This window comes from Bufo gargarizans, chromosome 3, assembly GCF_014858855.1.
Source record: "Bufo gargarizans isolate SCDJY-AF-19 chromosome 3, ASM1485885v1, whole genome shotgun sequence".
Taxonomy (NCBI): domain Eukaryota; kingdom Metazoa; phylum Chordata; class Amphibia; order Anura; family Bufonidae; genus Bufo; species Bufo gargarizans.
This window is the reverse complement of record NC_058082.1, coordinates 26,038,176-26,062,950: the sequence shown is the minus strand read 5'-3', so window position 1 is coordinate 26,062,950 and position 24,775 is coordinate 26,038,176. Positions and strand designations below refer to the sequence as shown.

General features: G+C 46.1%; 1 protein-coding gene across 3 annotated transcripts in view; it reads left to right on the top strand.

Annotated features, from left to right (window-relative positions):
- Positions 1-24,775, top strand: part of AMOTL1 (angiomotin like 1) — a 105,012-nt gene that overhangs the window by 70,786 nt on the left and 9,451 nt on the right. For all 3 annotated transcript variants that reach the window (XM_044287359.1, XM_044287360.1, XM_044287362.1), the window contains 4 exons: positions 7,595-7,739; positions 9,316-9,405; positions 16,599-16,744; positions 23,405-23,554. In XM_044287359.1, coding sequence (XP_044143294.1) covers positions 7,595-7,739; positions 9,316-9,405; positions 16,599-16,744; positions 23,405-23,554 — 531 coding nt within the window. The remainder of the gene's footprint in view (positions 1-7,594; positions 7,740-9,315; positions 9,406-16,598; positions 16,745-23,404; positions 23,555-24,775) is intronic.

Sequence of the window (24,775 nt, the reverse complement as noted above, 5' to 3'; positions counted from 1 at the left end):
TTTCAATGATTCCAGCTCCTGCGCTATTGCCAAACAGCTGATCAGTAGGCGTGTGGGGTACCAGACCCCCCCACCCCCTGCCCCCAATGAGCTATCCTGGGGAAAGCCCATCACTTAAAAAAGGCTGGCTGGACAACCCCTTTAATAAAACATGTTCAACCCCTTTAAGGATGTATTAGGTGTCCCACATTATTTACATTATATCACATGGCATAATCAGATACCACTTTATCCTATAACAGCAGAACAGTAAAAATGTAAGCACTGATGTGAACCCAGCCTAAAGTGACTTCACTTAAAGGCTATGTACACTTTCGAGGGCAATTTATTTTTTTAATGATTGCATTGTACTCATTGGGGGCTAAAAATCATTTTTTAAGTTGGTCTTTATTAAAAATATTGAGCCGTTCTGTCACAAAGGGTTAACAGTTTTTCTCACTGTGTGCATCCTGCTTTCACTTTGTGCCCTCTAATAATCCTTATCTCTAAATTAATAAAAGGTCATAAACACTTATTTAGGACCACATTCTTATCAGTAAGATTAGGATTGAGCTTTGATGAGTTTTTTTTATTATGTCAGAGATAAGGAGCCCATCACCTCCCTGCCTGACGGAGCAGAGAGAAAATTCATATCCTGCTAATAGAGCATCTCAGCCCTGTACAGGGAAAATCATTCCATAATTTTAATAAAGACCGATTGAAAAAATGATTTTAGCTCATAATGAGTACAATGCACTAATTTAAAAAATTTCCCCCAAAGGCGTACATAGTCTTTAAAGAAATTAAATACATAAAAATAAATAAAAAGAGACAAAATTCTTACAAAACCACTATTCACTTCAATAAATAAAAAAATCTAAATAAATTCATAAAAATAAAAAGACACAAATGCTATAAAAAAAAAATACTATTTACTCCAGTAGCCCTTTCTCTACAAGCAGCAGAATGTGACCACTGGCAATCAGTGGCCTCAGTGGTCACATGTTGGACTACTGGCATCTCAGAGATGGGAACCATGTTTCCAGTACCGCTGCCGCCATGCGCTGGCCACTTAAAAACAAAGACCCGGGGGAGGAGGGTTTGGAGGGATCCTGCGTCTTTAATGTAGTAAAGTTTGTGGGAAAAAGCTTAAAGAAGTGATGAAATCCCTGCGTACTGTTTACTGCTTGGAGAACACTTCTAAACCAAGTTTATTTATCTGCACGTGGTAACAGCTGTTGGGTCTGCGGCGTGTCCTCGTTGTGTACAAGTCCCACGTGGTGTATCATGTAAGCACCACGTGTAGCGCTGCACATGTGGACCAGGGACCTGCTGTAGTTGGCAGCATCCTAATGTCTCTCTTTGCACTGGGATCATCAGAAACTTACATAAAATGATAACATCATTATACTAGAAAAGTCGGACCAGACCCAGAAGGCCTGGCAGAGGGGTCTCAGTCGTGGCTGTGTACCAGTGTGAAGTGACTCCCCCATTCTGAGGGAGCCGAGCAGCAAGACTACGTTCACACTTGTCAGATTTGCCACAGGCAAAGAATCAGCGGCAGAAATCTGAGGTTGAAACTTGGATTTAGTTTTTTCCCCCCATTGACTTGCAGTAACTACTAAATAGGAAAGATTTATTAGTAAAGGAAAACTGGCTTAGTTGCCCGTAGCAACCAATCAGATTCCACTTTTCATTTTCGAAAGGAGCTGTGAAAAATGGAATCTGATTGGTGGCCATTGGCAACTAAGCCATTTTTCCTTTACACTACTTTTGATAAATCTACCCCAATGTCGGCAGATTTGAGTCCTGACAGAGGCCTAGACGTGCGAACCTGGCCCTAGAGAGCTTTCCCGCCTCCATTTCTTAATTATTATGTCAGTGAGTGATAAAGTGATTTCAGTAGTGCCAGACCGCCTTCACCCTTCTCTGATGTCTGTGGGTCTGGTGACACTAATGTGACGCTGTGATCCAGGCTCTGGTAAATATCTGAGTTATGGCATCAATAAAACAACCTAATTCACCGCAGAAGGGATTAGATGGGCGAGCAATCGTCTTCTCTCTCCTTTTCTGGAAAAAAAGACCCCATCAGAGAGCAAGTATGTTCTGAGTGATGGGGGGACTGATAACATGCACAGAAGTCCATGTTAGCCCTCATTCACATCTGTACCGGAGGATCCATCAGGAGCTTCTGTTCCAGATTCTGTAAAAAATATTGGACAGAATAGTGCAGTACGCTGCCCCTTCTTCTGAGGTAAAATGCCGAGTTTTCTAATGGAAACCAGATCCCATTATGATCAGATTCCTCCTTTCATTTTCCAAAGGAGCTGTCAAAAATGAAAGGTGGAATCTGATTGGTTGCTATGGGTAAGTTGATCCAGAGGTGAGGTAGAAGCCAACTTTCCTAACTTTAGGGGAAAACAATTCCTTCAGGCAATCGGATAACTCCCTGGATCAACGACCCCTCTCTAGTAGCTATAGCCTGTAATATTATTACGCTCCAGAAATACATCCAGGCCCCTCTTGAATTCCTTTATTGTACTCACCATCACCACCTCCTCAGGCAGAGAGGTCCATAGTCTCACTGCTCTTACCGTAAAGAATCCTCTTCTATGTTTGTGTACAAACCTTCTTTCCTCCAGACGCAGAGGATGTCCCCTCGTCACAGTCACCGTCCTGGAGATAAATAGATGATGGGAGAGATCTCTGTACTGACCCCTGATATATTTATACATAGTTATTAGATCTCCCCTCAGTCGTCTTTTTTCTAAAGTGAATAACCTTAATGTTGATAATCTTTCAGGGTACTGTAGTTCCCCCATTCCAGTTATTACTTTAGTTGTCCTCCTCTGAACCCTCTCCAGCTCTGCTATGTCTGCCTTGTTCACAGGAGCCCAGAACTGTACCCAGTCCTCCATGTGTGGTCTGACCTGTGATTTGTAAAGTGGAAGGACTATGTTCTCATCATGGGCATCTATGCAGCTGCCTGACAGTCCTAATTGTAATTTATTTTGTGCCATAAAATTTTATGCAATTATTTTTTTTAAAAAGCAGCACTGAAAATTACCAGGTAAAAATCAAATACTGCCACTGGCCTCCTGTCACAAATACCAACTAGGCTGGTGGTTTACTGGCCAGGTGACAACCCTAGCCACGGTTGAATCTTTTAAAAAAAAAAATGGTTTCCTGTACGGAGGAGTAATCTGTAGTTCTTAGGCCCTAGTGCAAAATGATTGGCCCCTCACCACCCATGTGCCATTTATAATAGTGGTGGTCTTTGGGCCCCCTTAGTCACCAGATGCAACTTCTGCATCCCCTCTAGTTACAACCTGCCCAGAGGCATAACTTCTAGCTTCAGGGCTTCGATGCTTACTCATTAACAGGACCCCCATCTATAATGCCTCATGTGAGGAAAAGAGACCTATGGGTCCCCTCCAAGGCCCCCTATAATGACTCCCCTCCCCTGGGAAGATTTGTTTATACCCCACTTTACAAATTAATGCTAGTATGGTAACTGCTGGGCGCAGTCTTAAAGGGAGTGTTATCGTTTATCCGCTGGCTGACGTTCCCCAGTGCGGTTAATGGTCATGCTGGCCAAGATTACAGCGTGGGCGGTGGTCGGAGGGCCGGCTCCAGGATCCATCAATGAACAGAAGGAGCTTGAAAGGAAATTGCAGAGCCTCAGAGAAACATGAACATGTCGCTGCCGTGTCCGACCTCCCCTCACATGCCTGTGCAGACAAAAGCCGCACTCAGAGATATTCTGGATGCGCTCACGTGCCAGGCTGTTTATATCCCAGACATGAAAGGCCGGCTCTGTGCTGGGTCCGGGTTATGTGATGGGGCCGCTCTATTTACCTTTGCAGGATTGAGGAAACCACAGGAATTCTACAAAAAATGTGGCAAATCTTATTATATCTGGTTACCATGGTTACCACGCACTGCTCCACTGCCTGGGTCAGTTTTAGTTGTGGTGATACCATTAGCCCAGGTTGTCAGGTTACAAAAACCTGAAATGAAAACATTTTTATTTTGTGCAAGCAAAACATTTACTATTTTGTACATATACCACTGTAGATATATATATATATAGGTCCAGCTCCACTATGGTAACTTCTAGCAAAAGCACAAGGGGTGCCGAAACGATTTCCTACTCTTGTCAGCATTGACGGAGGTTGGGGCAAATTCACACCGGTTTCAGCAAGTAAACTTTTTTTGTTGTACAGATCATGCAATTTTGCAATTTATTTTGCTGTATGATTTTCCTCATAAGTTTCAAGAGCTCTGCTTGCTGCCATTTAAGGCAAGTTTCAAATTTTTGCGGCATAGCTCTCCAGCAAAGGACAGCTTGCTGGAGATCTCTGGATCTGGCATTGCCAGATATTACCAGAACTCCCGCCAGACCTATTGACTATAATGGGGGCCAGCAGAAATCCAACTGCTTTTCAGCAAATATGTCGGGATTCGGCTTAAAAAAAAATGCTGCAACGGTTTTTGACCGGGCGATTCCCAGCATTATATCCCAGAAACGTCTGCCGGAGAGCTGTGCCCTAAATGTGAAAGTACGTTTTTTTTCATGGCTGAATCGTAACTTTTTGTTAATGGCTCCAGGATGAAACCCACAAACACTGCCAGAGTGCCCCAGGATAGAGCCTATAAACAGTGCCATAGTGCCCCTAAAACAGCTCTAGGATAAAGCCCATAAACTGTGCCAGAGTGCCCCTAAAACAGCTCCAGGATAGAGCCCATAAACTGTGCCAGAGTGCCTCTAAAACAGCTCCAGGATAGAGCCTATAAACAGTGCCATAGTGCCCCTAAAACAGCTCCAGGATAGAGCCCATAAACTGTGCCAGAGTGCCTCTAAAACAGCTCCAGGATAGAGCCCATACACTGTGCCAGAGTGCCCCTAAAACAGCTCCAGGATAGAGCCTATAAACAGTGCCATAGTGCCCCTAAAACAGCTCCAGGATAGAGCCCATAAACTGTGCCAGAGTGCCTCTAAAACAGCTCCAGGATAGAGCCCATAAACTGTGCCAGAGTGCCCCTAAAAACAGCTCCAGGGGGAGCCCATAAACAGTGTTGGTGTGCTTGTATACACATCTCTAGTGCACCCTTATAATTGTCACCATAACGCCCCCATGGACAGTGCCCTAGTGCTCTCAGTGTCAGCCTGATGCACCATCCTCATGTCCCCTCCACTGTTAGTGATTTTTTACTGTACTTTTATACCTTTTCAATAGTTGGAGACGACTTCTTTTTTGGTATTCAGTGAGGGGTTAACGTCTTCTCCTCGAAGTCTATTTTGGTATATATTTCTCTCCTCCTGTTGTTTATATGATTACTGCGCCTGTCACTTATGGGAAGGACTTGGCGCTCCGCTGTGTCTTTTACCGATCTCCTCTGTGCCTCTAATGTGCGGCGTACTTCCAGAGTAATAGAGCTGTAAACTGTGTAGATGCTACCTGGAGTGCTGTGACTGTAACTCTCCGGCAGGGTCTCCGACAGCTGTAGGTGTGTAATATCATTGCCGCCTTGGCACCGTTATTACAGATGAACCTATATAAAGTTTATAGAGCATCTGCTTAGTACCGCATAAGCAGAGCATAATACAGAGCTGCTCAGCCAAATGCATGGCCCTGTCGGTAAAGGACTAATGAGTCTTCTTCTAGCTACACAATATGGACTGTGACTCTTTCTGACTCAAGCGACAATTGTCATGGCGAACGCCATTTTCAAGTAGTTAAGCCAGAAAACATCATTGATAATTCCCCTCAATGACAACACTGAACTACAAGAACATAGAGACAGGAAGTGTTGTCATCAAAACCGGAGAGCCGCCTTTTGGTTTTCAGCTGCCCACCACATCTGATTGCTTCCCCCACTCCAGCATTAACCATGCCCTAGACAGTTGGTACCCAAGGAACAATGGGACCTGTAGTTGTCCATCTTGCTCCTGACAGACACTGAACAAGCAGGAGAATGTTGGGAGATGTGGTGAGGGATGGGACTTAACAAGAGGTTTTCGAAATAAGATATTGGGATGTGGCTATTCTAACAACATCATAAAAGCAAAACATAATGACATAAGATTCAGAATTTCTGATACTCATTCTCAACATCCAACATTTGGCACCTGCCCACAGGTATTGAACGAGTGCTGGAGCACGATGGGGAGAGCAAGTGTCGCTGCTCTTATCTCTAGATTGGAAAACTATCAAACAATACCAAAATCACAGTATTATCTTCACTACATTGGAAGATATCATTGTTATAATTTGGGATTGCCGTGAATGCAGCTGAAAGTGAAAGTAAATGCAGATTTTGCTGTGTTTATTCCCCTCTCCATTTCTAAATGTAATATCTCCTGCTGATGTTGTTCTAAGGCTGTGATTCTTGGACTGCCAGCTTTCAAACACGACCTGGCCCGTATCTCTAGCTGCTACCAATCCAGAGATATGAGCAGCTAAATCATCCCTCCCTCTTCCCCCTGCTGCAAAACTGTTAGGTGGTATCACTGTGCTTGATTGGCCAGCAAAATCGCCAGACCTAAACCCTGTAGAGAATCTATAGGGTATTGTCAAGAGGAAGATGGGAGACACCAGACCCAACAATGCAGACGAGCTAAAGGCTGCTTTCAAAGCAACCTGGGCTTCCATAACACTTCAGCGGAGCCACAGGCTGATCGTCGCCATGCCTCATTGATGCTGTAATTCATGCAGAAGGAGCCCCAATCAAGTATTAAAGGCATATACTGGACATAATTTTCAGTAGTTCAACATTTCTGTATTAAAATCATTTTTTAATTGGTCTTATATCCTATTCTAATTTTCTGAGATACTAACTTTTGGGTTTTCATTAGCTGTACGCCATAATCATCAACAATATAAGAAATGAACGCTTGAAATAGATCACTGTGTGGAATGAATTTAAAGAATATAAACTTTTTGAATTAAATTACTGAAATAAATAAACTTTTGGATGATATTCTAATTTATTGAGATGCCACAGTATATGTTTTGTCCCTCTCTGTTATGTTAGTCAGCAAAAGAAAACCACCAGTGACCACATAGTCCCCTCCATGTCACAGGCAGACCCAGGCACAATGTGGGGACCCATGCAAACATCTCCTCACATATCATCTTCCTGGGCCCCTGTGACATATGGGGCTTTAGTAGAAAATAAGGTTTTGATTCAGAAATGACAAATGAGACAAGTCTTCATTAAAATGTTCTTAGCATTTTGTGTCTACAGTTGCTGAGCATATTTTTTTGTCTCCATGGCAACAGACTACAAACAAACTCTTTGTAGTCATACTGCCTTCCATCTACTTCCTACTTCTTATCATTCCCCCTGTATCTGCATCTGGAAGTACCCAAGGGAAACCATGACATTTATATTCCATGTTGTGGAACAGGCCGAAGGTGGAGAATCCCTTCAGCTCTGGCAATAATACTGTATTTCTCTCCGAGCAGCCTCTCATCCCTCCTGGCCTCTGCTGCATAACTGAGTGTTAATTACCAGGACGTTTGCCAGAGTAGTTAATTTTACAGTGTAATCTCGTCACCTCCCGGACATCTTAATTTCCTTACCAATTATTAATATTTTTTTAATCTAGTTTGAAGCTGAAATCCAGAAGATCTCGGAAGCGTATGAGAGCCTGGTGAAGTCTTCCTCAAAGAGGGAAGCGTTAGATAAAGCCATGAAAAACAAGCTGGAAGCTGAAATCCGGAGGCTGCACGACTTCAACCTGGATCTGAGAGGTAATGAGGTCTCCGAATGCCATGATACCAGCCCCGTCATAGGAATCGGCACAAGGAACATCATGTAAGGCTATGTCCATATCTGCGTTCGGTAAATCTGGTAGTCTGACCAGACTACCACAATTGCTGTACCTGGCACAGCCAAACACCAGCAGGGCCTGCCGGATCCCCATCTATATTTCTCTATAGGCATCCAAACACCCAAACCTTTGGACACCAAATTTGGCACATAGGTACATCAGGTGTCTGGGAAGGTTTTTTGTAAAGGTCCTCAGGATAGGTCACCAGTATCTGATCGGTGGAGTTCCAACACTCACTGGAGCGCCGCGGCCTTCTCCGTGCTCACCAAGCACATCGCTGTACATTGTATAGTGACTGTGCTTGGTATCGCAGCTATGGGGCTGAGCTGCACCTAGACCACCTGACCAATAAGCGTGTCGTCACTTGACCAAGGGAAAGCTGGAGAAGGCTGTGGTGCGACCGAGAGCAACAGTGCCTTCTCAAACCTCCTGCTAGAAGTTTATGAATGAATTACTAACAGTTTGTAGTGAAGATACAGCTGGGTGTTACCAGCTAGGGAGGGGGGGGGGCAGACTGTGCGCCCCCACCCCCAACTGGCAGCACCCACCTGGACCTTTTAATGGGGACTGCTGACCATTTAATCATAAAACTTCTAGACTGAATAATAGAGGACCAGCACAAATTGGGGTCATAAGGATAGATGATCCAGAATTGTGATTACATGAGGAATGCAAGTGTTTCATTAAACATAGGAGGAGCGATGGGTCCTTTTTTAAGCCAAAAGGGCACAGTACTAGCAGTGCAGCCCCTTCATAGCTCACCACAGCTCACCAATCCCCACCAATGACCTCTCAGAAGATTAAAGGGATACTCCCTCTTTAGACATTTTTCGGCGTAAATAAACTTAATTCCAAATTGTGAGTCTCCCAACCCGCAGCCTTCCTGTGAAGTTAAATGGGGTGATCTACTAAAAGGGGTTGTGCCAAGATTTATCTATAAGACGGGATAAGTGGCTGATCGTGGGGGATCGACTGTTGGATCATGAATGATTTGTCCTTCGTATTAACGGAACAGCAGTTAAACATGGACTTAATAAATGTACGTGACGGAAGTGAAGTCTCACTTAAAGGGCATGTTTATAACTTGGGGGTCCTGACATTTGTCCCTTTAAAGACTGTAAGATAGCAATTATGTAAGAAGAAGTAGAGGACAGGTGGAAGGGAGGTCGACTTCAGAGTGAAGCTACACGTTGTTTGTACTCTGTAACCACAGAGACTAATAGGTCTGCATAGGAGCTGTGGACACAAAACGGTGGGAGATTTTTAGTCAAGACTCTTCACAAAGTTGCTTTAAATTTTTTGATTGTCTATGCTTTGGAACCATAAAGTCAAAGCTGGATTGCAAAAGCGTAGACTGAGCTCCCATTCCAGGGTGAAGTATATGTTCCATCCAAAATAACAAGTTCAGCACAGAGCGGAGTTCCTCACATTAGTCCGGTCAGGGAATCCTCTTTCCAGCCCCAAATCTTTCATTCTTGTTTCCTGTCTTTGTGCAGATCGGCTGGAAACGGCCAACAGGCAGCTGGCCAGCAGAGAGTATAATGGACACGAGGACGCATCGGAAGAGGGGCCCTATGCCTTGAAAAGTGAGTGCCGTATTTTTAGATTTTTCTGATAAGTCTCCAAATCAAAACTTTCTCCTTAATCTCCAGCGAATACAGAGGAAGCAGGACAATGCGTTGGAAACTCGAAGACTTGTTTACCGTCTTTGTAGAGTGTAGCAAGCAGAGATATAGTTATAGTCACACCCAGCCCTGGAGCCTGGGGGTCCCAAAGACTTCCCTAAGGCTTCGTTCACATCACCGTTCAGCCTTTCCATTCTCCTGCTCCGTTTAGGAGCAGGAGAATGGAAAGGACAGATTCGGCACATAACTGAGCCAAACGAAGCCTAAGGATCCCATCGACTATAATGGGGTCCGTCATGTTTCCACTCAGAAGAGGATTTTGGACCGGAGACAAAAGTTGTGCATGCGGGACTTTTGTCTCCGCTTCAAAATCATCTTTTAAGCGGAAACATAACGGACCCCATTATAATCTATGGGGTCCTAACAGCTCCGTTTGGCTCAGTTATGTGCCTTCTCCGTACTTTCTGTTCTCCTGCTCCTAAACGGAGCTGTCACGGCCATGGCTATGACCGTGACTCTCAACCGCATGCGATTGTCAGCGGTTTGGTTTTGTTGTCAATCACAGGTGAGGGCAGTGGTATTTGCCTCACCTGTGGTTGCCGCTGACAACGTATGTATGCGGCAGCTTTCCTGCTGTGCATGCGGTTGTACCTAGCAACCTCTATGTTAGGTGTGTGTATGGTGTTCACTGTGTTGTATGTCTGTGTGCACTCTGTGTTGTGTGTGGTGTGCACTGACATCCGTTCCTTCACTGTGGCTGTCCGTGGCAATGTTTGGTTGATTGTGTACATGTAGTGGCAGTGTCCCGGCCTTTGGGCTGACTCCCAGGACACGGTTGCCACCCATGTCATTGCCTGCGGCACCAGCCACAGTGTGTTTGTTAAGTTGGACACTTCCTCTTTTAGTTGGTGTTTTCCCTTCTGTGGTGTTGGAAGGGTTAACTCCCTTCCCAGTGTGTGTGTGTGTCACTGGGTGTGTCCGACTGTGGGGTGTGGCTTCTTGGCCTATAAAGCCTCACTGTTAGCATGGCTCAGTGGGTTGCTTCAGCCATGCTTGCTGGAGCAGCCTCCTGTGACCTCCATCTTCCTTGCCAGTGAGAGCCACCCCTGTGGTCATAAACGTATTGTTGCTATGTATAAGTCTTGCTGTGTGTTTATGTGGTATGTTACATTCTGTTGGGACCTTTCTATGTTTTTAGTGCAGCGTACGGTTCTGGATTCCTGTCTGCTCAGGGATCCAGTCAGCAAGGCTGTGGCAGGTTGGTGGAACTTCTTGTTCGCCTGCCATTCCCGTAAGGCTGTTTATGTTCCCCTTTTCCCAACAACTTGGCCATTGAGACTCCTGCTCCTCCGTGGCTAGGAGGAGTAGGTCGTCTTACCCAGCTCCTAGCTCAGGGACCTGCAGAGGGTAAGTCAGGGCTCCGAGGTTCCTGCGCATGGGTCCTCCTACCATCAAGGTCGGCCTATGCAGGTAGGAGTTAGGGTCAGGTTAGGGATGCGTGAGGAGGTGACCTGCTCCCTATCCTGTTCTCATGGCCGAGTAGCCACTGCAACATCTGGCATCACACGGCTGAGGGTTTCCCCCATCCTCAGCCGTGACAGGAGCAGGAGAATGGAAAGGCTGAAAGGTGATGTGAACAAAGCCTAACACATGAAAAGACACCAGTGTTATAAGTAGCATGCGGTAGGTGAAGGACACTGGCCGAGGAAGAAACTGGCAGAATAAAACTTCATATTCACACTGCTCCTGATAATTACAGTTCTACAAAAGTAGTATGTTTGTCGTCAGTCACTACCTAGCTCTGTCAGCAGTTTTGCATGGTCAGCACTGTCTCCATTTAAGGGCTCATGCGCACGACTGCATGTATTTTACAGTCCGCAAAAATCGGATACGCAAAAAATACGGATGACATATTTTGCGGAACGGAACAGCTGGCCCCTAATTGAACGGAACAGCTGGCCCCTAATAGGACATGTTCTATTTTTTTGCAGAACGGAAATACGGACATAAGGAAACGGAATGCACACTGAGTAACTTCAGGTTTTTTGCGGACCCCAATGGTTCTGCATACGGTCCGCAAAAAAAACTGACACGGAAAGAAAATACGTTCGTGTGCATGGGCCCTAACTCTATGCCTGTGCAAGGGATCTGGAGTTCTGTATTAGAAAAATGGAACTCTGACACCTGCACTTGATAGGTGAGGGGGAACTTGCAGGAGCAGAAACTGGCAGAATAAAACTTCATATTCGCATTGCTCCTGATTAGAGCTGAGTGAAGTATTGAAAAATTAGATTCGGCTGCTTTGCCGAATTTTACAAAAAAATTTGCTTAGTGATGAATTACCTTATCACAAAGCGCATTTCTTTGTAAGTATTGGGTGCAATAACAGGGAACGGCGATTGTGCTGCTCCCCGTCATTGTTCTCCTCAGATGCCGCGTGTATAGCTGATCTGACATTAATATTGAAGTGTAAAATAAAAAAATTTAATCATACTTACCTCATCCATTTGATCGCAAAGAGCCAGCCGCGGCCTTCTTGATGGAAGATCTAGCGTGAAAGGTCGCACAGCCCGTGATGAAGTCATCACGTCAGTTGGCGTGGTGATGTCATATATCACCACGCACGGGATTTCATGCGAGACCTTCAACCAAGATGGCGGCTGTCTCTTCGCGCTCAAACGGATGAGGTAAGTATGATTTAAAAAAAAAAATTTTTTACTGACATTCAGGGAAAATGGATTTGCTACCACGAAGCACGAGGAAATTCGGCTTCGTGGCGGATCAAACTTTCCCTGAAATTCGGATCGAAATCTGCAGTGTTATAAGTGGCACGTGATAGGTGAGGGAGACTTGCCGGAGAAGAAACTGGCAGAATAAAACTTCATATTCACTACTCCTGATAATTAAAGCTCCACAAAAGTAGTATATTTGTCATCAGCCCCTACCTAGCGCTGTCAGCGGTTTTGCATGGTCAGCACTGCTGACAGACTCCCTTTAACTCTATGCCTGTGCAAGGGACCTGGAGCTCTGTATCAGAAAAATGGAGCTCCGACACCTGCACATTTTTAAAAGGGTTTTCCAGGATTTTCATATTGATGGCCTACCCTCAGGGAATTTTTAATTTTTTTTATTGTGGCCATGCTTGGTATTGCAGCTCAATCTCATTCACTTGAATGGAACTCAGCTGCACCTAGGCCAGTGATGGCTAACCTTGGCACTCCAGCTGTGGTGAAACTACGACTCCCAGCATGCTCTATTTATTTCTATAGAGTTCTGAGAGCAGCCAAGCAAGGGGGGCATCTTGGGAGTTGTAGTTTTACCACAGCTGGCGTGCCAAGGTTAGCCATCACTGACCTAGGCCATGTGATCGATGAACATGATGTCACTGGTGCACACCACAGCCTCTTCATAAAGCTGATCGGTGGAGGGTCCCGGGAGTCAGACCCCTCCGATCTCCTATTAATAACCTAACCCGAGGATAAGCCATCAATGTGTAAATCCCGAAAAAAAAAACTTTAACTCCCTTTTGCTACAGCGTAACATCTGGCCAAAATACGTGCTTCTTAAAATAGGCGGAGTGTCGCTTTAACTTCAGCACACAATGTGCTCTCATATCAAGCCGTTTATGTCACACCATGTAACTCCAATCTCCACTTGTTCCCAGAGGCTTCTTATCTTCAAAAGCATTCTCCGCCAGGCATGTTGTGATTATCTCAAGCCTGAAATGGGGTTGACTAATAATCCTGAGCGCTTGTACAGAAATCCGCTGCAGTGCCGAGGACCGCCGCTCTGAATCGCAGCAGGATCAGACGTCTGATATTTGCCGTTCGGAGTTGTTGCTATGCTAAACGTTGCATAGTAACCGCAACAGGACACCAGACAAATAGTAATGACGGCAGAAATCTGCAGGAAAGACATTACAATATGTAATAATAAAATAGCCTGGGCCATAAATGACCCTACTTCATACTTTCCCATAGATTGTAGCCACAGATAAAATCTATTTATCCGTCCTTCCACTATTCCATCAAATGCAGCGGATTTTAAACATATTTCACCAGTTCCTTAAATAGTTCTGTGCATAGAATGCCAGATCTTCAGTGAGAACTGACACCTACTCAGTGCATAAGAAGAAAGTAAATTGGTGTTTACTCTTCACATTACATAGATTTATCTATGCCAATCAGGGTCAGTTAAAGAGGTTTTCTGGGACCAGTATTGAATTGCGGGGTTCCAACACCCAGTACCCGCAACCAATCAGCTGTTAGCGGCAGCCGCAGTCCCCAAGGTAAGCAGTGGACAGAATCGACCAGTGGCCATTCCGGGTACTGCAGCTCATGCTCCTATTTAAGAATGAAAGCTGAGCTGCAGTACTGGAGAATGGCCACTAGACTGTCCCATGGGGCCAGACCCCCACTGATCTTATATTGATGACCTATCCTGTGGATATATATATTGGTCCCGGAAAAAAAAACTTTTAAAGCATAGTACGCCAGCTAGGGACTGGCATAAACTTGAGCTAAAACTTAAAGGGGTACTCCCATAACAGACAATGGGGACATATCGCTAGTATCGCCAAAGTCTCCTCCGAGTGGAAGAGACATCCATCTGTAGACAGCTGTTTTGGGGGAGTTGCCAAAAAGTCAGAAACCTTTTATAGAAAGTAGTCCAGGGTATTTAGCCCTATTCGCCCTATTATCCTCCTTCACAAATAGAATTAGACTGAATATTTCATGAATGAATGTAGGTCACATGGTCCTGAAAGGCGGACATGAAGGTCATGTGACTGCTCGGCTGATGCCGCCAATGTGTGAAATCATATTGCGAACCAGCTCCTCGTTGTTTTTCTGTAGGAGGACTCATAACTGACGAGCAAAATCATTTTGCACTAATTAACATGGAAACGGCTGGAAGGAGCGACTTGCACAAAGTCCTATAATAGCTGTATTGATCATTCCCGGGTTTTCTTAACTGGACAACCCCTTTATGGGCTTTTTGGGTTAGGAAAACTTCATTTCAAATGCAGCCTCCCTAATACCAGCAGCATAACCCCATTTTGCCCCTGTCTACTTAGCAAAGAGCTTATACGGGCTCCCAGCCCAGGGTCCACTAATATTGTCCTATGTTAGGGCATACCAGCCTGGGTCTACACCTTCCATTGTGAAGAGTTTGGTGTTGATGGGCCACCCTTGTCCACTGGAGCCACCTCATCCACTTACACAATACTCGACCCCCCGGCCGCAGTGCTGCCGTAGAAAAGTGGGCATGTATACAGGACATGTATATTTCTTTCCCTTCATTTACATTCCGTCTGTAATGAGGATGAATGGGCCTGAAGAGCTTTCATTATCGGCTTTATCACGTTTTAGTCCGGTCACAATGGAGCCGCCTCTAGCGCAGTTAATTACTTCAGATTTCACAGCGTTGACCAGACAGAATAGACCGGGAAACAATATGAAATGTCAGCACGTAATTAAATTTGACAAAACAGAGTTCAAGCAATAGAAGCTGTTTCTCTAATGTTCAGCCAAAATACGTCTGCCTTGTTTGCTTCATTTGAATATGAGGATCAAAGGCCGAGCTATTGTACTGCAGGGATGTGCGCGCTGCCATGTGGTCTTCATCTCGTCTATGGGAGACAAGTCTTGTATGTTCCTACTGGGGGGATTCGCTCTGGGAGGCAGGGTAAGCGGACGCAGTACAGAGGCAACAACAAGTTTGTAAAGCAAAACTTCAGTGTTTATTCACACATAAGGGAAAAGTAAAACGACACTTTGCAGTCTTGGTGTTAGTTCACACAATGGAAAGTACACAGAACAAAAAAATCACCTTGTTGGCAGTTCTATCTCCAGAGGTCCACAGCAGGCTTTAGGGGGACTGTTTCCCCAGCGTGCGGCTATCAGCCCTACAGCATGGCACAAAGCCTGATCCCAAACACAGAGACTCAGCTGCTGAGCCCAGCTGCCTATTAAAGGACAGCCAGGTGCTGCCAAAACACGGACCAGCACTTAAACTCCGGTCCGGTATTTGACCTCACCTGGCTGGAAACCAGCCCAGCCGCACATGCTGGGAGGAAAATACCTGCCTTCCCAGACAAAACCCCTCGCTGTGTCACACTACCAACAGCCATACAGACTCCGCTCCTTTCCATGGCCCTTAATTTGCAAAATTGTAGGTTGGCTCCAAATGTAAATTTTAAAATTTATCAGGCAGGATTATATTTTTTAATGTATGGGGCAGAATGGGTTAAAAAAAAGGTGAAGAATTACTCATCCTCACTGATCCTCAGCTGCTGCTGTTATGACCATTATCTGACCAGTCACTGCGGTCACCTACCTGAACCACTGAGCTGACCTCTTCGTGCATTTCCTGTTTGTTTAGCGGGACCAGGAAGTGGAAACGACAGCAGGGGAGGATCGGTTTTATTTTTTTACTTATTCTGTCCCATATATAAAAATGTAATACTGCCATTAATATCATTCATACAAATGTTTCTGAGAGTTCTGAGGACTAGAGATATATGATGTGAACTCCTGCCTGGTCATCCATTCGGCTTAGATGCACTCTAACGTATCTAAGCCAGATGGAGACCAAAAAGACACTTTTTTTAGACATGGTCAGCTAATGAAACCACGTGTAGATGTTAAACTTGCATGTCGGCAACTTTTCTGGTATACACAATGAACAAACATCATAGACGTGATGGGTAAGTATTGGGTACACATGAGCACTTAGCCATACTAGCAGTATAACATTTACCATACTTTGCTCTTATTGTTTCTCCTATCATTTTTGTGCTGACCCATAACATGGGCACCCCACCCCTTGGTCAGTATCCATCTTCACCGTTTCTTGTCTGCGTATCCTCCGTGGATGGGACGTTAGGTTTCATCATTAGGGTGTCACTTGATTATGGCTTTTCAAAAATAGCGAAGAGCCACCTAAACGTCTGGCCGAGCTCTGGCTATTACTGATGTTCAGCAGACAACAGGCAGAGGAACACAGAGGCCCTGTAGTCACCTACACATCTGATGATTTCCATGTCTTTATTTTTTTTTTCTCCCTTATGCTGGTGCCAAAGGTAAGCTGGCACGGGGCCCAGATTCCATGCAGGATTCTGATTGAAACTGTTCTGCGTTTCATCCATTTTCTAGACAAAGAACACTTGAAGGAGATGGAGGGGCTGCATCGGGAACTGGCAGCTTTGCGCACTACCAACGAAGAGCAGAGGAGGCACATTGAAATCCTAGACCAAGCTTTGAATAATGCCCAAGCCAAAGTTGTCAAACTGGAAGAAGAGGTAAGACCCGGGCTAGACACAAGTCTATGCATAGAGTTTTCCATTGAAGAGCAATGTCAAGTGTCATGTTCAGGCCAAGACCGTGGACCCACTGTGTTACTATTGCTTTTGTCGAGTGCTAAACTGTGTGTGTGTGGGGGGGTCAAGTCTACAAAGTTTGCACTTCACTATAAAACGCTCCTCAATGGGGGTATAGACTCCAGTAGACTCCAGACCAATCCCTTTAGAAGGCATTCACACGACCATAGGTATTTTGTGGTCCGCAAAACGCGGATCTGCAAAAATTTTGGATAACGTCCATGATGCATCGTTTTTTTGCAGATCCATTGTTACAAACGGACAAGACTAGGACATGTTCTATCGGTGTGCTGTCCACATTTTTTGCGGCCCCATTGAAATGAATGGGTCCGCATCCAATCCGCAAAAAAAATCTGAATCAGATGTGGGCCATAAATACGGTCATGTGAATGGGGCCTAATAGAGATAGTAGTGGTGATTAGGAGTAGCGATAGTACTAATAGTATTGTAGGGTGCATGATAAATTTGCCACAACTTGCTGGGCCTTCTCTTTCCCACAAAACCTCATGACTGGTGAATACAAAAATGTTGTGCAAAAAATGTTTCTCAAGATGTACAGAGAGTAAAAAAACACATAATAAATGTATAATTGACATCATTTCGTCAGGTTTTTCCCCAGTGTTTGAGAATAGAACCAGTTCTGACAAGCCACGTAAAAATAAATGGCAACATAAAGGAAAAAAAAATATGTTTTCTTCATATTGATTTTCTCTGGTAGCGTGGGTAAGTCATCCGCCTTCAGCTACAGAGAAAAATTATAAAAAAAAAATCAATAGAACAACAGGGGTAGCAGAAAGTCATGTGGAGAAAAGCAAAAGTACAAGATGGATTTTTTTCACTCCTTTGTCAATAGTCTTCCATTAGGGGAAGAAGCATGTGGGCGCTCTCTGTCAATGATCCCTGTGGAACTTTTTTGTCTCTCCCCCATTATTAAAGAAATCCACAATCCAACGTGGTCCTTTGAGCTTCCTACCATAGAAGCAGCCAGTAGGAAGGGTGGTCTTATTCTACTTATCTATGGACTGTGGTAACAGGACTCCCTGAAGCTACAATCCTGGGAAAATTGGGTGACCCTCTGACAAAACTAGACAGAAGTGAATATAAAGAAATCTTCCAAACAACCCCTCCTTTTCCCGCCGCCCCTCTGTACTATCCTCCTCTGACATCAGTAGTGATGGTGATTCCCAAATTGGAGGAGGTCTGGTTGGGTTGTGGTCAATGTACACTTCCTATGAGGGGTCACATTGGTTGAACATTGACATATTTTAGAAGATAGCATTGGAGGGGTTCATGGGGAGCTGGGCATCCCCCTCGTTTTGTTTTAACTTTTAGAGGTGGTCACCGGTCAAAACATTTCTGTATTATTCAAACATTGTCATGGGTAGAGATGAGTGAATTTCTCAAAAATTCGATTCAGCTGCTTCGGCGAATTTTCCGAAAAAATACAGTTTGATCCGAATTTATTTGTGGCGAATCGCGTTAAAAACTGCTATTTCGTGGCTGCAGAGAGCCTTTATAGTGATGTAGAACATTGTGCCCTGCAGTAACACACATAGGGAGTCTGCTGTGGTAGTGAAATAATACTGTGAGTCAGTATGGCACGCAAACGACAGGCGTCGCTCTTAGAATCACTGCACACTTCACTTATTTGGGCAGTCACGGGGCCAAAAATGACATAATAACTGAAGTCTCATGCACACGACCGTTGTGTGCATCCGTGTCCGTTGTTCCGTTATTCGTGATTTTCTGCGGACCCATTGACTTTTAATGGGTCCGTTGAAAACTCGGAGAATGCACCGCTGTCCATCCGCGTCCGTGATCCGGGTTTCCTGTCTGTCAAAAAAATATGACCTGTCCTATTTTTTTGACGGACAACGGTTCGCGGATCCATTCAAGTCAATGGGTCCGTGAAAAAACACGGATGCACTCAAGATTGTCATCCGCGTCAGTGAAAACTCAGATCCGACAGTATATTCTAACACAGAGGCGTTCCCATAGTGATGGGGACGCTTCAAGTTAGAATATACTGAGAACTGTGTACATGACTGCCCCCTGCTGCCTGGCAGCACCCGATCTCTTACAGGGGGCTGTGATCCGCACAATTAACCCCTCAGGTGCCGCACCTGAGGGGTTAATTGTGCGTATCATAGCCCCCTGTAAGAGATCAGGTGCTGCCAGGCAGGAGGGGGCAAACCCCCCTCCCTCTCCAGTTTTAAGTTCATTGGTGGCCAGTGCGGCCTTCCCTCCCCCCCTCCTAATTAAAATCCCCCCCATATACTATGGCCCCAGTTGTGCCCCCATCTTTATACTATGGCCCCAGTTGTGACCTCATACATATACTATGGCCCCCGTTGTGCCCTCATACATATACTATGACCCCAGATGTGTCCCTATACATATATTATGGCCCCAGTTGTGCCCCCATACATATACGATGGCCCCAGTTGTGCCCCCATAGATATATTATGGCCCCAGTTGGTGGCAGCGGAGAGTTCCGATCGGAGTCCCAGTTTAATCGCTGGGGCTCCGATCGGTAACCATGGCAACCAAGACGCTACTGCAGTCCTGGCTGCCATGGTTACTTAGCAATTTTAGAAGCATTATACTTACCTGTGCTGTCTGTGACCGGCCGGGCGCTCCTCCTACTGGTAAGTGACAGGTCTGTGCTATAAGCAATGCGCCGCACAGACCTGGCGACTGACAAATAACGTGGCCTCCTCCAAGGGCCTGAGCAAACGGCAGGTGTCACGCATGAGCTGCCACTGGCTGACATTGAAGTTACACAGGGGAGTACTCTTGTCCACTTGGATCATCAAGAAATCGTTTATGGCCTTTCTCTGTTCGTATAGTCAGTCTAACATATGGAGGGTGGAATTCCAACGGGTGGAAACGTCGAATATCAGCCTATGTTGGGGGATGCCGTTCTGCCGCTGTGAGTGGCTGAAGTGCATGCAAAGTTTCCTGGCCATTTTTAGGATGTCCTGCAGATGGGTGGAAGACTTCAGGAACCGCTTGACAATCAGATTGAATATGTGTGCCATGCAGGGCGCATGGCTCAGCCCTCCTTGACGCAGCGCTGACACCATGTTCTTCCCGTTGTGGGTCACCATGGTTCCGATTTTGAGTAGTTGCAGAGAAAGCCAGGATTCGATTTCTTGAGTTCCTCCCCTGTGTGACTCCATTCGCCCAGGCAAACGAGGTAAAGAATAGTGTGACACCACCGTGCCCTGCACATGTGGTATGCTGGAGGAGCACTGTGAATTGTCACTGCAGTAGAGGCTGAGGACACGGTAAAGGTTGAGGAGGCAGAGGCGGACATTGTCGCAGGACCAACGGTGTGAGAATGTGGAGGCTGAAGCGGCGTCACCTGGCCAAGTTGCTGGTGTGGCTGTGCAGGAACCGCATTCACCCAGTGGGCCGTAAAGGACATGTATTGTCTCTGACCGTAGTTACAGCTCCACACGTCGGCGCTGCCGTGCACTTTGGCAGACACTGACAGGCTCAAGGACCTGCCCACCTTCTGTTCTACATACGTGTGCAGAGCTGGTACTGCCTTTTTGGCAAAGAAATGACGGCTTGGGACTCTTCACCTCGGCTCGGCACAAGCCATCAGTTCTCTGAAAGGTGCAGAGTCCACCACTTGGAAAGGGAGGGACTGCAGCACCAGCAACTTAGCCAGGAGCACGTTCAGCTTCTGCGCTATTGGACGAGTGCACGCATACTGTTGTCTCTTGGCAATCGCTTCGGTGATCGATTGTTGACGGAATGACTGATGAGGAGGAGGAGCATCAGGACCAGCAGATGATGGGAAGGACAGACAGCTCCCTTCGGCTGAGGTGGTGGAGCCTTGACTGCCTGAAATCGGTTGCGTGCCACTGGGTGATGTAGCGGTTGCTGCGACAGACTGGACCACCACATCGGAGCCACGGTTCTCCCAGGCCACTTTATGGTGACGCTGCATATGTTGGCGCATGGGCCGTGGTGCCAACATTGGCACCCTGGCCAAGCTTCACCTTCTTCCCACAGATTCTACAAATGGCCATGTTCACCTCCTCTGGCGGCTTAACAAAAAACTGCCACACCGCTGAGTAGGTGATTTTACCCCCAACACTCCGCACTGACTGACTGTTACCGTCGCTGCTTCCGTGAACCCCTGCACCGCTACTTTCTGGGCAGGTAGGCTCCTGCGAAGCGTGTGGTCTACCCCAGTTCCCGACCTCCCACTGCTGCCACCTTGCTGACTGCCGGCCACGCTAGCGACTTGCTGGCTCCGCCGCTGCCTCACGGGCAAGGTGCCACCCTCTTCTCCCGATGATGATGAAGGCTCTAATTCACCCGGCTCCCAAGTGCGATCAGCTACATCATCCTCATCGAGTACTGTCTGCACGTCACTGATGTCCTCCTCAACGGTCTCTGGGTCAGGAGCCTGACCGCTCGCTACTTGCCTGCCTACCGGCGGAAGCTGTGGATGTCTCCTCCACATCTTGGCAGGCCAGTAGCTGCTGACTGTCCTCTAGTAGCTCGTCCTCGCTGTGTAGTGGAGCTGAGCCCACAGCATATGATACTTCTCTGGCTGAGTGAACAGAAAAGGACAGAGGCAGGTTAAGGACAGGTGAGGGTACAGGGCCTGCTCCCGGGCCATGCCAACTAAGGGCTGTGTCTGATGAACTGGCTAGGGGTGTCTGATGTCACTTGGGAGGAAGTGGATGACCGAGTCAACCATTCAAGAACCACTGGGTTGCTGGTCAAGACACGACCGCTAGATGACACCAGGAGCTCAGGCCTCTCGCTGAGACTCCTGCTGCCACTGCCCCTTACTCTTCTGCGACCTGTGCCTGCACCAGAAACATTTAGGCCTCTTCCACTCCCCTGTGCAGGACCTGTCACTTCTCTGTCTGACATAATGTTAGATCAAATAAATAAATAAAAAGGAAATTAAAACACCCCAAAAAAGTCTGTAATTTTCTCACTTCACCACACAACGGCTAATAAGCCCTTTTTTTCCACTTCTACATGCCAAAGAATGCTTTAGAACATATAACTGCACCGCACAAGGACAAATAAGACGTAGAAATATTTCCTTGTAATAAACCCTGTTAATGGCCGTATCAAACAGAACCTGCACACTAATAACAAGAACGGTTTGCTGGAATTACAGAGCAGTATAATGGTAATTATAGTGTGAGGAGATTCGGTGCAAATTTAATTTTTTCTGAAATTTGATCGAATTCGACTTAGTCGACTTCATTCGCTCAGCTCTAGTCATGGGGTCTTCAAAGACCCCCTTGCCCCTTATTAGCCACAAATGGGGTGTATGTACATGTAAACTAGAAATACACCTTTATCAAGACTGGCATTTCCTACAACAGCCTCAGCCTAAAGTGCATTGGGATAAAATGTGCCTAATTTATTAAGAGGCACGCGCCTCTGGTCACCTCTGGCCATTTGTACACCAGAAAAGCCTGCGCCATAATTTCTCTTGCCTAAAATTGAAGATAAATAAATTGCAAATTTTATTGCAATTGAGGTGTGCACCAAAATTTGAGACCTTTCTTTGTCATAGTTCTGGCACGCAGCCCTTAAAGGGGTTGTGCACTTTTGGGGTTGGGGGTGCTTGGCAACCCCCTTCCCCCTCTCTTAGGCCTCTTTCACACTACCGTATGGCTGTTCCAGTGTTTTGCGGTCCGTTTTTCAATGATCCGTTGTTCCGTTTATTTGTTTCCGTTGTGTTTCCGTTCCGTTGTTCAGTTCAGTTTTTCCGTATGGCAGTAATTACATAGAAAAAATTGGGCTGGGCATAAAATTTTAAATAGATGGTTCAGAAAAAACAGAACTGATACGGAAGACATACGGATGCATTTCCGTAAGTGTTCCATTTTTTTTGCGGACCCATTGACTTGAATGGAGCCACGGAACGTGATTTGCGGGCAATAATAGGACATGTTCTATCTTTTAACGGAACGGAAATACGGAAACGGAATGCATACGGAGTACATTCCGTTTTTTTTTGCGGAACCATTAAAATGAATGGTTCCGTATACGAACTGTATACGGAACGCAAAAAACGGCCCGCAAAATGGAAACAAAAAACGGTAGTGTGAAAGAGGCCTTAGGCAGACCTGCAGAGGGAAGCCTACTTACCTGCTTCCCGGTGCTGGCTGCCCGCTCCTTCTCTCTCCGGCCTCGGCTGCTCAGCTGCACTACTATGATGTCAGCTTCCCTTTTGACGCCACTTCAGCCAATCGCTGGCTGCAGTGGCGATCTGCTTCCCTTGTGTCACATGGACATTTGATATGACGCAAGGGGAGCAGGTCACCACTGCAGCCAAAGATTGGTTGCAGCTGTGTCAAAACGGAGGTAGACATCCTGGGACCGCAGCGGAGTAACCGAGACCAGGGAGAGCAGCAGTAGGGAGCCAGCGGTGGGAAGCAGATAAGTAAACTTCCCGTCTCAGGTCTAAAAAAAAAAACACTTTAATAAATGCCGTCTTACAAAACTTCCCATTATCCAGAAAATCTGCCGTACTACAGGGAGCTTACGGGTCGTGTCTTGTGATGTCAACAATTTTCTTCTCTCTTTCAGCTCCGGAAGAAGCAGGTCTATGTTGAGGAGGTGGAGAAGCTGCAGCAGGCTCTGACCCAGCTTCAGGCGGCGGGAGAGAAGAGAGAGCAGCTGGAGCGGCGGCTGCGTACCCGGCTGGAGAGAGAGCTGGAGTGTCTGAGGATGCAGCAGGTAACCGCAGTCTCTGGGCAGCGTCACCTCCGGGTGACATTGCAGCAGAACGGGTGATTATCTCATAAAGACAAAGCTGATCATACCAAGCAATTGTGACGAAAGCGCCGTACTAACGAGTATGTAAAGCACCCGCCAGCGCGTGTTAACCCTTAGTGTACGGCTCCCCCTCTGGGGACATGGTGATGAACTGCATTCCTAAGTATTCTCATTATTGGAATCACTGCGGTCTGATAATGAGTGCATTTTAGATTGCCCTTGCAGAAGGCAACAGCACTGTCTATGGAAGCCTGTATTCTGTGAATATCACTGCCAAATGGTTAGAGCTCATGCACAATGGCGGATCCACAAAACGCGGATAACAGCCTTGTGCATTCCGTATTTGGCGGAACGGAAGGGCCGACCCCTAATAGAACAGTCCTATCCTTGTCCGTAATGCGGACAATAACAGGACATGTTCTATTTTTTTGCAGAACGGCAATGCGGACATACGGACACAGAGTACACAGTCATTTCCAGGGTTTTTTGCGGCCCCGTTGAAGTGAATGGTTTGGCATACAAGCTGCAAAAAAATGGAAAGGACGCGGTAAAAAATAAGTTTGTGTGCATGAGCCCTTATTATGGTATATTTGCCCATCCTATACGGAGTAATTCTAATAAACCTGTCCGTATGACCTATTAAAATACATCAGCTTCATAGCAGGGGCTAATAGAGGGGGATTCGGAAGACCACCTACATCAGCCTGAGCGGAGAGTGTTGCAAACAGTGGCCACTGCACAGCCACGTATTACAGGGTCACCCATGTATGTAATAAGAGTCAATTCACATGTGGAAGATTTGTTGCAGTTGTCCAATGCATTTGAATGCGGCTTGCAGAAATCCACGGACACGCTGCCCAAACAACCCCCTACTGATTTTCAGTCGCAAAAATTTCTCCTACAAATCTGCTACATGAGAATATCCCTGAAAGGGGTTCTCCGATCCCATAATGAATTTTTTACCTGTCCAGTGTATCCCAAACACTGCATATTTTTGCCCTTTATACCAGCGCTTTCCTACCCCGGTTCTCAGCATCACTGTATCCTGCAGAACCTTCTGTTGTCTTCAGCTTCCTGTTGAGCTTTCTAGCCAAACCCAGCATGCTTTGCTCTGTAAGATTTCACAGGGGTTGCTCTGCCGAGCTAATATGGAGAGGGGAGGGGGGAGGTGTAGGGGGCATG